This window comes from Erpetoichthys calabaricus, chromosome 1 (assembly GCF_900747795.2).
Source record: "Erpetoichthys calabaricus chromosome 1, fErpCal1.3, whole genome shotgun sequence".
Lineage (NCBI taxonomy): Eukaryota > Metazoa > Chordata > Cladistia > Polypteriformes > Polypteridae > Erpetoichthys > Erpetoichthys calabaricus.
In genome coordinates, this window is record NC_041394.2 from 257,785,924 (window position 1) to 257,803,911 (window position 17,988).

The window sequence follows — 17,988 nt, forward strand, 5'->3', positions numbered from 1 at the left end:
AGGCTGTACCTGCAAGCAGCAGGCATCCGGGTTAACAAGAACAATACAAGTGAAAAACAAAAACATACTGTTTTAATCAGACTATATTGCTGTTAACTCATTTTCTTCATCAGGAATTGCACAGGCAATTATTTTTTTTTATTTTATTTATGTATTTACATGTTTTGCCCCACTAAGTATGGCCTGAGTGTAGAACAGTGTGACAATGAGTATATTATACTGTATATACATTGACTATGCACTCCAGTAGCTCAAATTTTGAATTGCAGCACATGTAATTTTAGATATATTTTATTAGGTGTACAGTGCCAAAAGAAAAAAATCTACATTACAAAATCCTGACAGTTTCTTTAATCACAGCATCATTGGTCCTTTAAAAAAAAAGTTAATCTCAAGACCAGTAGGTACTGTTTGAATAAACAGTCTGAAACTGAGGAAACATTATGCATATAATGGAGACAATGGAAAACACAATGTGCTTGTATTTTTAGAAAAGCATGTTTAAAAGAAAAAAAAAGGTATTAATATTACTAAAAAGGGTTTTTATTCACTGTACAGTTCTAACAAGTAATTTGAAAACCTGACTCAATGAAAATCAGCAGCAATGGCAGTCTATCAATATAGACTTTGCCCGAAGCTATCATTGTCAAGAGAAAATCGAACCAAAGGATATGCAGCTGCAGTACTAGGCTCTCTACTTTTCTACACGCTTGGCACATTCTTTACTAAGTGTCCAGAAAATTATAAGCATGAATTGTCTCTTGAAGAAGACTGGAAAACATGTAGCATAGGCCCATCATTACATGTGACTACTTCTGTATATCACTATTTGCATCACAAGCTTTGATTCCTAAAAGCTTAAATGCCCTGTAAATCTGTTATTAGTCTGCTTATCCTATCCAAAGGTTTAAAATGAAATTACTTTGGTTACAAAAACATCTCTCAAACTAGACAAAGAAAGGTATTTCCTTTTAAACATGAGTCATAAAGGAAGACTTACATTATGTTCAGGTTAGCTATAAAACAAAGTTTTCTAAGTATGGAAACTATAAAGGAAAAAATGGCATAAATAATGGAACTGTAACAAACACCTTCCAGTTGTGGGATGCATTATGTATTTGTGAACAGCTGTGAATGCAAGTACAGTAGGTCATTAGATATTTGGATAAAAACAAACTGTTAAGTGTGTCATTTGCATACCTTAATTAAGATTATTTTGCATGTGTTATGTCCAAATAACATTAATTGAGTCATTTAGAGTTGCTTTACAAGTAAAAGAGCAAACTCTATTCAGATAGTGGCCAGGACAGGCATGGCCCAGGACTTTGCAATTGGAAAACAACACTAACAATTGTGTCACCCTGCCAGACACCTAGTGCACATATAAATTAAAATCATGATTTAAAAAAATTGAAACATAATATGCTATTTCATTAGTCAACAAATTACAATCAACATAAATGTGTAAGATACAAAGAATCCTTTAACCCTTATCTTAAAGGGAGTCTGCAAACTTGATGAAAAGCACTGTGGTATAATTTTATCAGTGTGCATTCTGAAAGGAAATGCGCTACCAAAAAAAGAGACAAAGACACTGTTCTTAAAATATACTTTAAATAGTGAGTTCAAAAACAGTCAACTGAATTCTGGACACCAGAGGAAGAATTATCATTACCTTAAAATAAAAAATAAAAGTAATATGACATACATACAAAAGCAAACAAGTTTTGTAACTTTTGCAGTAAAGAAACAAAATTCCTTTTACTTATATGAAGCTGATATTATCTTTACATCTAGAAATAAGGTAAGGCCAAAATGTGTGGAAAAACAGAAGGAAAAAAAAAATGTCCTAAATCTTTCCACTTTCCACAGTGTTGTTTGTTGCCCAGTCTTGACTTATTCTGAACTATGATGCTAGATTTTGCAAAATAATCTCTAGGAAACAGATAGAGCCTTTGTGAAGAAAGATCAGTAGTTAACCACCTTTCTGGAGCATTGTCTGAAAAAGAAAAAAGGAAAAAAATAGTCTTTAATTTCAAGTATTGGGACATAGCAACATAAATACTACTACTATATAACAAACAACACTGGTATATATGCTTAACTAAACACTTAGGAAGGTAATGGGAATAAAATTATAACATTATGCTGTGTGGTCAAGAAAGTTACATCATTATATGTGAGTGCAATTAGCAGGACATATACTTTAATCTTTTGTTTGTTTTTAATTCTTGTGTGTTGATCAACCTACAATTGACTACAATTGTTTTATTTTCTATTTCTTTATTTTCCAAAAGATTAATTTGAACATTCAAAAGTCAGTAAATACAATCATTATACATGTTTAAGTAAACAAATAACTAAACCTAAATGTATTTAAAGTACAATAAGAAGCGAGTTTTAGTAAATTTGTAAGAAACTTAAGTCACTTTTGCTTATGTAAAAATTATTGAAATCTTAATATTGTTTGAAATGTACAGTAGTTTACACAACTAACAAGAAAAAACATAGCGGTTGTTTTTAAATTACTTAAAGTAAATGCTTGAAAATCGCTATTTGCATTTGAGCTACTACTTCATTAGAATTAAAATTTATAAGGAAATAATCACAAATTCATCAAGATGCAGTGAAATGTTAACAATGGTTTAAATTAAGGCATCACAGAGCAAATTTTTGTACTATGCAGACAAACTGTTAATTCTGATACAAGAATCTTGTCATCAAGTGATTGAATTAAAAAACAACTAAAGTATATTTTTTACAAAGTGCAAACTACATTTAAGAATACAAGACATAATCTTAAAAAAATAATTAACTGCTCTTATGATGCAAAATGTATTGAGAAAACACTATTACTATAAAGTTTCACAAAGTGTTTCAATTACCAGTGAGAATAATGTACAGGTACACATACGTTCAGCAAAAATGCTAAAAATCAAGAAAAAAAAATGGTACGCTTTAATTTAGTTAAACATACTAGCTTAATTATAACAGGGTTCATACACATTTTTACAAAAAATTTCCATGACTTTCCAGTTATTCTACGGCAAATTTCCATGACCATATATGTTCTCTGAAATTTCTGTGTAAATTTGAAAAACAATAATAAAAATTCATGTCAAATTTACCAAAATATTGTTAAACTAAAATAATGACAAGATATGCGGTTTCATACAAAATAAATATTTATTTAAATATTGCTGACACTCCAGCACAATGTAAACCCTGTAAAACATTATGTAGCCCTAAATTAACATAAATGACTGGAAGGCAACAATAAATTAAAAAAAATAAATACAAATAAGTAAAAGTGTTCAGTAACACTGACATTAACTTCAGAAGGCAGTAGTAACAGGGTGGAAACTGTCCACTGGAGTAAAAGATATTGTTGTTTAAACCACTAACATTGTAAATCACTAACTTAATGTTAACAAATGACAGCCTTCTATATTTGAATCCCATGAAAACAATCCATACAAAGTTTGTTTCATTTGTGCAAGCTTTTCATCAATATGCTTTTCAATATTCAGCAGAGATGCTTTCTCTTCTTTTGCAGTTCGCCGCAAACTGTTGGATTTAGTGAAGAAGGTCAGATTGCTTGTAGCTTCTGCGTTCTCAGCATATTCACTAGCTGATTTCTCGAGGGTGCAAATGTCAGTCTCCACCCTAGCCCTCTTCATTTTCAATTCATGCAGCTCATCTGTGAAGGTCTTCCACTTCAACTCAACACCTTTTTCTTAAAGTAAGGAGCCACTCCAAAGTACAATTTGGTTGTTGGGAAACATAGCCTGAAATAATTGGCTTGTGTCTTCACACAACTTGTAAGAATAATGAGAATTTGCCACCCACAGTACCTCTGCAGTTAAGGCTTTGTTTCTGGAAACAGCATCTGAATCTGCCCTTGTTTGAAGGTGGACTAGAGGGAAGTACTGCAGCTGGCAGCAGATGTCAGGTTGGAGACTTGGCGTAGCCAGTTATGAGGTTGAGAGATGATTCACGTGCAGCAACCTGGTGCTTAGCCCCCTTTGCATGGCTAGTTAGTTCTGCCTCTCTCATGTTAAATATGTCGAGCATTTTACTACACAGTCGACATTTCGCACATCCCAGGTCCTGGTCTTTCTCAAGTCATCCCTTATATTTATCCACGTGAAGCCATGCATTGTTACATCGACATTTACCTGGCATTTCGCTACTGAATCTCCTGCATGGCAGAAAGCAGAAAACTGCATTTCTAACTCTCGCCAAACGCAGCTCGCCAAGCTACTACAGACCTGCAGAAATATTTACGTTGTTAACGTATAAAGACTTTTCTTGCTCAATCTTAAAGGAACCATTTACTTCATTATACAGATGTGTCAATCAGACTTCCATGTCTATTCCATAACTTTCTTTGTTTATTAGTTTTCCAAAACTTTTCAAGACCTGGAAGTTGCTCTTTTCAAATTCCATGACTTTTCCAGGTTTTTCATGACCGTTTAGTTTTCCAAAACTTTTCAAGACCTGGAAGTTGCTCTTTTCAAATTCCATGACTTTTCCAGGTTTTTCATGACCGTACGAACCCTGTTATAACCACTTTCCCCCTCACCTAAGAAAATGGATACATTTTCAAGAATATGAAGAAGTAATGTTACAACATCTATATATATAATTCACTAAGCCGCCAACAAGTAGACACCCATGGAAAGCATGCAAGACACCCACCAACTCTAAGACCATTGTATACGACGACAACTCGCAGAGCCACGCCCACCAACTCGGACGAGACGCCTCGGAAAACACGCCGTCATTTATGTTCGTCTGTGCTACAGTCCACATGCACCTCTGAGCCACGCTGACTTTTTGGTTATGACGCACGACCGCGTACACCATCGCAAACTGTTTTATACGCGACATACAGCAATTCGCATCTGCGACAAACATGCGTCTTCTTAGATGGTCCTGCAGGAACACAGAAAACGTTTCCCCGCCCACCAACACTCCTTATTCCCCGGCCCGCGTCCACCCTCTCTCTCTAGGCATTCACACTGCCTGCTCATGTGCCCAGATGTAACAACTCACCGACCACCCCGTAAGTTGCTTTCATCTGTGCTAGGAGTTCACATGCACCTCTGAGCAACGTTGACTTTTCATTATTCTTTTCAGTTACGACACCCGACCGCGTCCACCATCGAAAACCATGGGAAAGGAACAACGAAGCCCCGTCCAGAAACTCTACCCCTCCTCCCACGTGATAGGGAATGCACCTCAGAGCACTGCCCGCTAACTCGAACAGCTCATCAAACACATACTCACTTGCTTTGGTCTGTGCTGCGGTCCAAATCCAGCTGTGAGCCACGTTGACTGTTCATTTGCCCTCCATGGCTACCGCTTCAAATGTATTTCATGGAAACAACACTTCTTTCAATGTTATAGAAATTCCTGCATCAGGTAACTGTTTGTTTCTATCAGTCGGGTTTTTCTGGAAAAATGTCATTGACGAAACTGTTGCTCTCAAACTTCGCAACATGGCTGTTGGCTTTGTTTGCCAACATTGGGATAACTTCGGCATTTACTTCCAAGAACGTCCTCATGCCTCTCCTCGAGTTTACAATCCGGCCCAACGTCTTTCCATATCCCGGCTCTTTAGTGGTCCTTTGGATCATGGGCATTACGAGGTTCTCATGCCTCTCAAATACACACATGATAACCTTCTGGTGACATCTTTTGACGCTGTCGGTATGTGCACACAGGGTGCACACCCACTTGCTCGCCACACTAATGTGACATCACCTGCCCACTCTCCTCTTCCTGAAAAACATTTAAAGACACGCTCCCCTGAACACACGCATTCCGCACAGGACTTTCAATGCACCTTTTGTTCCAAAATCTTCCGAGTGCAGAGATATCTGAACGCACATTTAAAAAAACACAACACTAACCGAATGATGCAATGTGAACATTGCCAGCAATGCTTCAAAACAACTCGCGCTCTCAAAAAACACTTACGAATCATTCCACTCTCACCTTCAATTGCACATTTTGTAACGAGGACTTCACAGGTGAGATGTATCTTCACAACCATATGCAGATCCATTCAACACAAACATATGTATGCAAACTTTGCGACAAACACTTTCACGCACGCAGATACCTTACTAACCATCTCAAAACACATTCCCTGATGAATTCTTTTCAGTGTCAACACTGCTCCAAAACCTTCACGTGCCAGAAATCTCTCAAAGCACATTTAAACACACACTCCACTGAACAAACGCATTCCAAACAGATCTTTCAATGCACGATTTGTTCAAAAACATTCCAAGTGCAGAGATATCTCAACATGCATTTAAAAACACACTCCACTGAATGAATTATGCAATGTGAACATTGCCGGCAATGCTTCGAAACAACTCATTCCAATTCCCTTCAGTGTAACACAGCACTAAATTGTTCATGCACAAACATCGCATTCAGTTTTCTGCAGCTTTTCAAGAAGATACCGCCATTCACGTCCAAGAACATAACATTGGCCTACCTACCGCACTATGTGCTTCTTGCAATGCTCTTCATTGGCCAGCAGAGTTCAACAAATCCGGACATTACACTAAGTGTTGTCATGCCGGCAAGGTGTCTTTGCCACCGCTATCCAAACCCCCTCTTTTTTTTAGAAGACCTCTTGAATGGCAAGAACCCGCTGTCCCGAAATTACTGTGATCATATCAGGGAATACAACTCTGCTTTAGCTTTCGCGTCAATGGGCGCACACATCGCTCAACCATCTGGCCACGGATTGTATGCTTTCAGAATCCACGGTCAAATTTATCACCAGGTCTCTCCTTTATATACCAATCCTGACACGTCACCACAATATGGTCAGCTATATATCTTTGATTTTGCTGAGGCTACCAGTCAACGTTTGCAAAAGGAATGTAATAGCGCTTGCTGTGACATTTTGTTGCTTCAACTAGACAACATGATACGACAGGTTAATCCCTTCGCAAAGTCTTACATGCAAATGCATGACATTATCACTCACGGTAACCCTGTTACTGCTGTACGAATGGCGTTCATGGAAAATCCAAGTCTGGTTATGAGAAGGTATAACGTCCCGTCCTGTCAAACTGATGTTGCTGCTATCTTTGTAGGTGAAGACGGGGAACCTCCTGCACAATGCGACATTTGCAAATATCCAAGGGGAGATGCTTGGAAGCGTATCTCTGTTCTCAATAAGAACTGTGACCCCATGGTTTATCCACTGCTATTCTCTTACGGAGATCCAGGCTGGCACATACAATTGACCCATGTTGAGGAAAAGCAAACCGCGAAAAGAACGCATGTCACACAGCTCCAATTTTATGCTTTCAGGCTTGCCATGAGATCTTCATTTACTGCACGCGCGCTACACTGAATGGATCAACGTGCGTCTACCCAGCGCAGAGAGGCGTGGATAAGCCATTGAACACCATTCGTACTGGAAACCAGGGCTTGCAATTGTTCCCCACGAAAGAGGAATTCCCAGTAAGTGCGGGTCATACGCTCGCACTGATTACGTCCCTGCCCTTTGTACACACCCATCGCTACTACCATGGTTGTGTGACTTGGTGGATTATATATAGAAAAGCAGCCAGAACTGCAAAGAACAATGAAAAGTCTATGTGACTCACAGGTGCATGTGGACTGTGCAAAGACGAAAACGACTCAGGTGACGAGTTGGGGGTGGGCACATGAGCAGGCAGTGCATACTGAACTAGACATCAGCAGACTAGCATGACGGAGGGGGCGGAATGGGCGTCCTTCCCCTCTCCTCCCGTTCCGCCCTCCACACCCGAGCGCCGTCCACCCCCGTCCCTCACTCTGGGAGGAGAAGGCGCGACGGCGGTCCTCCAGTTTTCAGTCACGGACAATTGTATGTTGGTTTGTACCGTGCATTGTTACAATGTTACTTATCTTGGTGGTTTATTAAATTACGGATTTTTCAAATGTTAATTTTTTCCCTGTGCTTAAAAATCATTAAAAAAGCGGCCTGATTATGCAGTGTATGGTACGCCGCGGGTTGGCTAGTGATCTGATAAAACAAAATATGAAAACTAAGAATTTTGAAATTCTGAAAATCTATATGAATAGTTGTAAGGAATGACTCAAACTATAGACAATTGAAACGTAGGGTGCATCCAAGAAGATGACAGAAATCAGGTATATAATCTCAGTTAATAAATCTCCTAATACTGAAGCTAAATAAATAATACTCATTTATAAAGCTTGCCTTTGCACAAAAAGACAACCAGTTTTCGTATGGTGTGGGTATACATACATAGTTAAAAAAAACACCACTTTTTGCTAACATAAATAGGGAATTTGAAACAGTGTCTGGTTCTCCAAAAAAATTAAAGCACTTTACTGGACTTATATATTGCAATAAGGGGAACCTAGGAAGAATAAAGCTGTTTTTGTCAACTGTAAGCAGTTGCATTCCATTAATGTGACTGGCAAACATGTCTTGATGGCATGGGTCAACCTGTGATACATTAATTTTGTGGCAAAGTAGCTTTGACGCATGTGATGGTGCTATATGTGGGGTGGCTTGTTGGTAATGTAACTGGCTAAACCCTCAGTGTTTCACATAGTCTGTGCTACTCATTGTTACACATCACCACATGTACCAGGATATAGTGGTCACCCACTCAGACAATGGTGTTTTACACCTTTCCCGGAACACCAGATCACAGAGGAGAGGTGCTGCTCTGCTGTGCATGATCTTGGACTCTCACAACCAGATACTCTTGAATGCAGGTTTTAGGGCCTTAATGTGTCATGAGGGAGAGGTTTCTCTAATAGCCAACAGAGTTCTGCAGCATTGTGATTGCATATTATGAGGTTGATTAACATGCTCCATATATTGATGTGTCAGGGTGATGTTCAAGGTGCACTCACATATACGTATTTACAAATTGATTGTGATTTATAAATGGTACATTGCATAGAAATGTGTGTACTCCAGGTTTTACAAATCTGATTTTTTTCTGGCATACACATTTTCCTGTATTTATGGCATGCACATATTTTCACGCTTGAATCCATGTAAAGTTTTATAAATGTGCCCTCTGGTCACATATAGAACACTGTTTCTCAAATGTTTGTTTACTTCTCTGACACCCTCTAATCCAATCATCAATATTTAAAAAAATAAATGAAAGAGTTAAACGTAAAGCAATTAACATTTAAACCCAAATCTTCTGTGCATAAAAATACATAAAGATTCCACTATTTCTTCAACAATATTCGCAAAAGAAGTACAAGGCACTATTTTTGAAAAAGGACTTTAAGGAAGAATCTAATTCTTGTTTAAAGTGAATGAATACCTGCTTAAACACACAGAATACAGCACTTTCTTAAATAAACATATTTGGTCAGAGTCAATGGAGTTGTTTTTCCTTGCTGATGTATATATACTATTTACGTGTACTGCATTTAATTAACCTGCTGTATTATACAGTCATTTCAAATGTTGCATTGCAAAAACAGAGAGAATCACATTCAAACAATTACTCTAAAGTTTTGCTTACAAAGTAGTAAGCTATGAATCAAGAATGTAACAGTGGCCATAAAGCAACAGTTGATTAACAGCAGTTCATAGACTACTGCAACACTTTATATATTGTACCACCTTCGTTGAAATCATAAGGTGGGTATTATATCCGAAGCAGTGGGGTACAGAAGACAGAAATAAACTACTGCAACCAAGGGACAGTCAATTCAGGTTAAAAATTGGTTAGCTACTTTTAAAGAACGAAATGGGGAAATGGACAAGAAGGAGTTAAGTTAGTACACCCAACAATGGGTGCAGCATCTCTGGTCTGGTTGTGAATTTATCTCAGGCCACATTCGTTTGCAACGCCATGATGGACACACACTCAGTAATTAGATTAATAAATTATAGGTATTAGGTATTTAGTATAATATTTTGTATTCATTAAACTTATCAGGTTGCAAGTGTCTATATTTATTGTTATGTAAATTACTAGCATTAGCATAAACACTAACAACAATACAAATATTAATAAACTAAATAATTTATTTCTAGTAAATAAACATTTTTTCAGTGGCAAGATTACAATTCACAAGGGGTTATAGTATATATATCATAACTGAAATTATATTAAATGTGTATTGCATAAACATGGCTGTAGAGTTACTGAACAAACTTCCAACACTCTAACTCCACAAAACTTAAAAAGTAGACTAACTTTTCTATATATTTCAGACCACAGATTTTACAAGAAACATTTTTATTCTGATTATCTGGAATGTAATAATTTACAGTAATTTAAATTACAACGCACACCCTTCATGTCATATAGTATACAGCAAATGAGGATGATAACAAATGAAGATGTGAACTAGTGGTGTGCATTGGGACTGGAATACCATGGGACCCAAAGTAAATGTTGAAGGTATGTGACTTTTCACGCTCATGCAGAGTTTATAGTCAGCACTGAGAAATGCAGGATGACAACCTGTCTATAATGTGCAATAAAACTCCAGTAAAACTGTTATTGCTTTAAATATAGACAAAACGTATTACATTATAAAAAGCCATTTATGTACTAAAGTCTGATCATAATGCCATTATATTTAAGTTATTTGATATATTCAAATATATTGAGAAGGGCAATCAAAACCAACCAGTATCAAACAGTAAAAAAAAAAAAAAAAAAAAAAACAGGAAATTTAAGATACAGTGGAATCGATACAGTGGAACCCGACGTAATTCCCCCCCATAGGATTGTATGTACAGTGCATCCAGAAAGTATTCACAGCGCATCACTTTTTCCACCTTTTGTTATGTTACAGCCTTATTCCAAAATGGATTAAATTCATTTTTTTCCTCAGAATTCTGCACACAACACCCCATATTGACAATGTAAAAAAAAGTTTACTTGAGGTTTTTACAAATTTATTTAAAATAAAAAAACTGAGAAATGACATGTACAAAAGTATTCACAGCCTTTGCTCAATACTTTGTTGATGCACCTTTGGCAGCAATTGAATATGATGCCACAAGCTTGGCACACCTATCCTTGGCCAGTTTCGCCCATTCCTCTTTGCAGCACCTCTCAAGCTCCATCAGGTTGGATGGGAAGCGTCGGTGCACAGCCATTTTAAGATCTCTCCTGAGATGTTCAATCGGATTCAAGTCTGGGCTCTGGCTGGGCCACTCTAGGACATTCACAAAATTGTCCTGAAGCCACTCCTTTGATACCTTGGCTGTGTGCTTAGGGTCGTTGTCCTGCTGAAAGATGAACCATCGCCCCAGTCTGAGGTCAAGAGCGATCTGGAGCAGGTTTTCATCCAGGATGTCTCTGTACATTGCTGCAGTCATCTTTCCCTTTATCCTGACTAGTCTCCCAGTTCCTGCCACTGAAAAACATCCCCACAGCATGATGCTGCCACCACCATGCTTCACTGTAGGGATGGTGCCAGGTTTCCTAAACGTGATGCCTGGCATTCACACCAAAGAGTTCAATCTTTGTCTCATCAGACCAGAGAATTTTCTTTCTCATGGTCTGAGAGTCCTTCAGGTGCCTTTTGGCAAACTCCAGGCGGGCTGCCATGTGCCTTTTACTAAGGAGTGGCTTCCGTCTGGCCACTCTACCATACAGGCCTGATTGGTGGATTGCTGCAGAGATGGTTGTCCTTCTGGAAGGTTCTTCTCTCTCCACAGAGGACCTCCAGAGCTCTGACAGAGTGACCATCGGGTTCTTTGTCACCTCCCTAAGGCCCTTCTCTCCCGATCGCTCAGTTTAGATGGCCGGCCAGCTCTAGGAAGAGTCCTGGTGGTTTCGAACGTCTTCCACTTACGGATGATGGAGGCCACTGTGCTCATTGGGACCTTCAAAGCAGCAGAAATTTTTTCTGTAACCTTCCCCAGATATGTGCCTCGAGACAATCCTGTCTCGGAGGTCTACAGACAATTCCTTTGACTTCATGCTTGGTTTGTGCTCTGACATGAACTGTCAACTGTGAGACCTTATATAGACAAGTGTGTGCCTTTCCAAATCATGTCCAGTCAACTGAATTTACCACAGGTGGACTCCAATTAAGCTGCAGAAACATCAAAAGGATGATCAGGGGAAACAGGATGCAACTGAGCTCAATTTCGAGCTTCACGGCAAAGGCTGTGAATACTTATGTACATGTGCTTTCTCAATTTTTTTATTTTTAATAAATTTGTAAAAACCTCAAGTAAACTTTTTTCACGTTGTCATTATGGGGTGTTGTGTGTAGAATTCTGAGGAAAAAAATTAATTTAATCCATTTTGGAATAAGGCTGTAACATAACAAAATGTGGAAAAAGTAATGTGCTGTGAATACTTTCCGGATGCACTGTAAATACAATTAATCTGTTCCAAACTGTACAAACTATGTAAATATATATTTTTTAAGATTTTTAAGCACAAAAATAGTTAATTATACCATAGAATGCACAATGTAATAATAAACTAAATGTAAAAACATTCAATAACACTGAGAAAACCTTGAGCAGAGAAAACTAACATTGCAAGAGTTCACTCTACAGCCTGACGAACTGCTCACTGTAAACACTTTTTTGTTAATGAGTTTTAAACACAGGGAAAAAAATGAACATTTGAAAAATCCTTAATTTATACAAAAACTAACCATAAACAACCAAGAAAACTAACCTTGCATGAGTCGAGTTCAGGTATGAAGGAAGTGAGCAGGAAGCTGGGTGGAGAAGAGATTACGGTTTTGAGGTAAAGTCCCTCTGCGTGATGCACGTCTGACTGAGAACAATGTACTGTACAGGGAGAGACTGAACACGTGCGTAAATCACCGGCGCGTACGAACCGGAAAGGAAACGAAATAGAGCACAAAGAGTTCACAGCGAATGCACAGGGAGAAACTGAACACGAAACCGGAACCAGTATGAACCGGAAGGGAAACTGGCTTGTTCGTCACCCGAGTGTGTGGTCGTGAACAGATGCAAAAATTTGGTGAACTTTTTGGTCGTAACCCAATTTGTACGTGTTACGAGACCTTCGTGACCCGAGGTTCCACTGTATTTGAAAGAGACTTTCATTGGATTCTGCTTCAGAGAGTAGCGAGATGTGCTCCCTGATAGTAATAAGCAAAAGAAAAATAGTTAATTGTATTGCACTTGTGAAAACATTTGGCCATGAGATTTTTGTAGATGTAAATGCTTTGTGCACCTTGATGACATCTCTACTCAATATGGGGTACATATGAATAATGCTTCTAAATGTATTATGCATAACAAAGTATATAGACACACTGTGTTTTTTTCTTATTTTCCTGCAAAAATGTAGGTGTTACAGTATGAGACACTGACATATGTCTTTGATGCATGTGTGTTGACAATGAACAATGCTATACTGCATGGGATGCAGTTTCCATATCAACCCAAAATAAATAAATGTGGCACTTGGCTTCTGAGGCCAAACAGGCATTTTCAGTAAACGAAAAGGGGTGCTGATGTCAAAAGAGTTTGGCTATATTAAGGATCATAATTTAAATTACTGTGAACCAGAAGGGAGCAGGCAGAGTATCTATGGAATGGTATTAAAAAAATATCTGGCACACTGCTTTAATGTGCATATAACATTCATACACACTGAAGCTGTAATCTCAAGCTCCATTACCTCATGTACATATCTAGTTTGTGTTACATAGCTTAAATCAGATAGATAGATAGATAGATAGATAGATGGATAGATGGATAGATGGATAGATGGATAGATGGATGGATGGATGGATGGATACTTACTTTATTGATCCCAAGGGGAAATTCACATGATATGCCATGCAAAGTTTAAGCAAAATTACATGTGCAATTGGTACTGGTCTATGACTTTAGTAAAGCGTTGGCCACTAAATTACAAAAGTCAACCTTAAATTCAAGTCCTGCTTATTAAAAAACATGAAACTCAAGTGATGGTGTCGGAAGGGGGATTTATTAGCAGCATGCATTTGTCACATCTCATCACTGATACTAAAAGGTCACATTATTAAGGGATAAAGGGAAATCCAATTAAAAGTGCTGGCTCAGCATTGGGCACCAAATTACTACTATAATTCATGTTTAAATGCCTAAATATTAAATTATAAATAATTTTTGCCCTGAGTCTGTCATCATGGATTAATGATTAAAAATGGAGCTGTGCACTACACTGCATTCACATTTTTGGAGTAAGTCTAAAACTTATGCCAATTTTGAAAGATTTAGTTAGCAAAAGAATAAATTACTTTCTGCCTTTGATTTTCTTTTAACTTTAAATTTTGATTAGTGTTTTGAACTTTGACATCTTGTTGCTCCATTTTAATTTTTGGTTATTGACATGTGCCAGACTGCTATATTTCTCTTAGCTTTTCCCAAAATCATATCTTTTTGTTTCCTGATCGTTATTCTTCTTTTAAGTCTTTTGACTTCCCATATTCCACCTTGCCCTTAAAGTACATGATTTGGTTGTGCAAACATGCGGTAAAAGAAAGAAATTGACTTTAAGATATGTTGCAGATAACAAACCATTTCTGGCAACAAGCTGAAGAGATTGCAATATGCAAAAGCTAAAAAGCATGAAGTGACAACTTGTGACAAAAACATCTTATGGAGAGATTAGTCCAAATTAGAATTTTTTTGTTCACGAAGTTGGTGAAAAGTATGTTGATTCCGGTCAGCAGCCTTCTGTGATGCATAGTTCTGTCAGTCTGCGGGTGAAATTTTCTTAGTAGTGTAGGGAATCTGGTCAAAATAGATGAAATAATGAAGGTTGACGACATTCAGAACAACGAGCCCAAACATACTATAAGCACAAAGATGCAATCTGTAGATGGAACACTAATACCACCTGGAACTCAGCAGAACTGGGATCACTTGAACAGAACATAAACCATCTAAAGTCAAAAGAAGTGTTATGGTAAATCTTTCAGGAAGCATTCGACCCATGACTATGTGAAAAAATATACAGTAGACCCCTGCAAAGTTGCGGTTCATGGTTCGCGGACTTAGTCGTTTGCAGATTCTTCCTTAGAACCTAACTATTAATTGTTAGCGGAAAGCGCATATATCCTCCGCAATTTTTTATGCCTTTTTTCATGGCAATACTGTGCTGTAGAGAAAACAGGAAGCAACCGCTGAGAGAAACGCAGTTTGGGATGGTGAAAGTAGCCAATCCGAGAGCGTTATTCATTTCTCCTTGCTGCTGAATGATTGCTGCCCTGTGACGCGTCTCCAGGTGAGTGGGTTTACCACCGCTGAGGAAAACGTGGTTTGGGATGGTGAAAGTAGCCAATCCGAGAGCGTTATTCATTTCTCCTTGCTGCTGATGGGTCGTGCCCTGTGATGCGACTCCAGTTGATTGTCCTCGTGTTTTCCATTTTGTTATTGTATTCATTTTGTTATTCTTAAACGCACAAGATGTCGCTGAATCGCCCTGAACCTTCTAAGGCTTCTGATACTGAGCCTAAGCACCAGAAGAAGTTTAAAACACTCCAGGAGAAGGTTGAACTACTGGATTTGCTCTGGGAACTAAAACGTTCTGCTGCAGTAGCGCGCCACTATGGTATTAATGAAAGCACCGCACGCTACATAAAGAAGAATGAAACAGCGATCTGGAGTACCGTATCTGTAAGTTTCTGTAATAGTGCTAAAAAGGTAACGACCGTAAGGAATAAAAATATCATCAGGATGGAATCTGCCTTGGCATTGTGGATCACCGACTGCAGGAAGAAGAACATCCCCCGTGAGAAAGCACAGAAATTGTACCAGCAGTTCGCTACAGGAGACAATGTAGCAACTTCCCATCACAATGTTCCTGAAACCTATAAAGAAAAGCCAGCACGAAACCCCACCAGAAGAAGACCCGTCCAAAGATATGACTGCTCCTGAAGCACCTGAAGAAGAGGCGCCACCCGAGGAGTTTTAAATCCTCTGCATCATACTGCACAGTTACTTCATCATCATCATCATCAATATCATTCATTATTGGTGAGTACCCGTACATTTTACTGTATTTTAATTAAATGAAATTATGTATTTACTCTACTTATAACAAAGAAAACGACAGCGCATACCAAAGAAAATGTGCTTGCATGAATTACAGTACATATAGTGGTAACATCGGTATTTTACATTCTGGCATGCATTGTGCTTGTCTGAAAAACATCTGCCATGGCTGCCAAGTCATTTTTAATGTAGTGACATTGGATTATCACGTAAGAATCTGCTGCCCTGCATGTTCATCTGTTGCAAGTTAGGGCTACTCTTTCTGCTGACCTGACAGATGGGGTGATGCTTTGCTTAAGGTCTTCATAACGGCTAGGTACAATAACTTTACTCATTTACTTTGTTTGGTATAGCATACCACAGTTCAAAAACTTGTATCATTTGTCGAAAGCACTCGTTTTCAACAATGGTGTAGGGTCTCATATCTTTACAGCTATCTGCTGTTTGGATATCGACCGAGATTATGTTTATGGGTGATGTCAGCGTAAATGATTTCTCAAATTTATTGTGTTACAACAGTACTTCTGAGTTGCACAGCTTACATATGACTATGCTTTTATCCAGATAAGCAAAAATCTACATATATTAATTGAGCTGGACAGAGATTCACAAGATCAATCTTGACACTTTAGGAATTGATATTGAATCATTTAACACTAGAATCCCTGAAGCCTACGAAAAAAATTGCAATCCAGGGCCACCTTAAATTCCTTTGAACCTCTCCATTAGCGTCTTTTATTTTGCAAATGTGTCAATCAGCACAAGCAGCAAGCAGCCTGCTATCCCATCCACCCACCGCCGCAGCTCAAGATCAGACAAAAAGTTCTCCCAGCTCAAGTCTGTTTATCTGGGTGTGAGGTGCCTGGAGTTGTATTGGGTAAATAATATATTATTATTTGGAACACGTGAATTTCATGTGTGTTCCGTATCTACAATAATCTGGGTAAATGCAGGATGACAGGAAATATGAGGCAAGAAATGTTGAACACATAGCTAAAATAGAAACTTTTTTCATGTTATAGTACTAATGATAAAACTTTGACATGAAGTATATAATGTGTGAAGACTTAAGTCCAAATATCAAATAAACACTTTCACAAAAGGTACAACTATAACAAAAAAAAAAGTGCCTTTATTCAAGAACTAGCAAAATACCCGCGCTTCGCAGCGGCGAAGTACTGCTTTAAAATTTTAAGTAATAAACTGAGGGAAAATGTACCAATAATTATTTGTTAAGGATCTCTTTTGTATCGCCCCTCCGGTTGTAATATAACCAAGCTGTGCGCTGAGTTTACTCTTGAGCATGCAACGTATAGTTGGCCATGTGAAAAGCAATCTTGCCTCAAATCAATGGCAAACTTTTGTAGGGTCTGTCCCTGAGACTTATTAATTGTCATTGTGAAGCAGAGCCTTACTGGAAATTGGAGGCATTTGAATTGAAATGGGAGATCAGAGGGTATAATGGGGATGCGAGGAATAAAAACTCTTTCCCCTGAGCCACCGCCAGTAAAAATAGTTGCCTCAATTAGGTTCTTTTGCAGGCATGTGACCTGAAGTCTCGTGCCATTACAAAGTTTCGGTGGATGTACGTTTCTCAGTAACATTATTGGTGCCCCAACCTTCAAAATTAGATTATGCTCAGGAGTGCCTGGAGGATTCAGAGTGTGGACCGAGCTGCAGGCTATGGACGTATATATGTACATAAGTAGGATTCAGTTATCCTTGGGAACCCGCGTACCAAATTTCTTGAAGATGGGCCCATTAAGTAACAAAGACCGTTGTAAAGTTCAATATGGTGGCCGACAGTGGTGTCATACCACCGAAATAAGTACGTACATCGGTTTTGGTTAGCCGCCTACCAAATTTCGTGAAGATGGGGCCATAAATAAGAAAGTTTAACATGGCGGATGTTGTCGACCGTTATGACCGTTACGTGTAGAATTTCAAAATGCAACCTGCTTAACTTT

The 17,988-nt window shown here is 38.3% G+C and overlaps 1 protein-coding gene across 1 annotated transcript in view; it reads right to left on the reverse strand.

Moving 5' to 3' along the window:
• Window positions 1–1,597: 1,597 nt before the first annotated feature.
• Window positions 1,598–17,988, reverse strand: part of chchd3a (coiled-coil-helix-coiled-coil-helix domain containing 3a) — a 232,886-nt gene continuing 216,495 nt past the window's right edge. Inside the window, exon 8 of the mRNA XM_028814380.2 lies at window positions 1,598–1,999. Coding sequence (XP_028670213.2) covers window positions 1,976–1,999 — 24 coding nt within the window. The 3' untranslated portion in view covers window positions 1,598–1,975. The remainder of the gene's footprint in view (window positions 2,000–17,988) is intronic.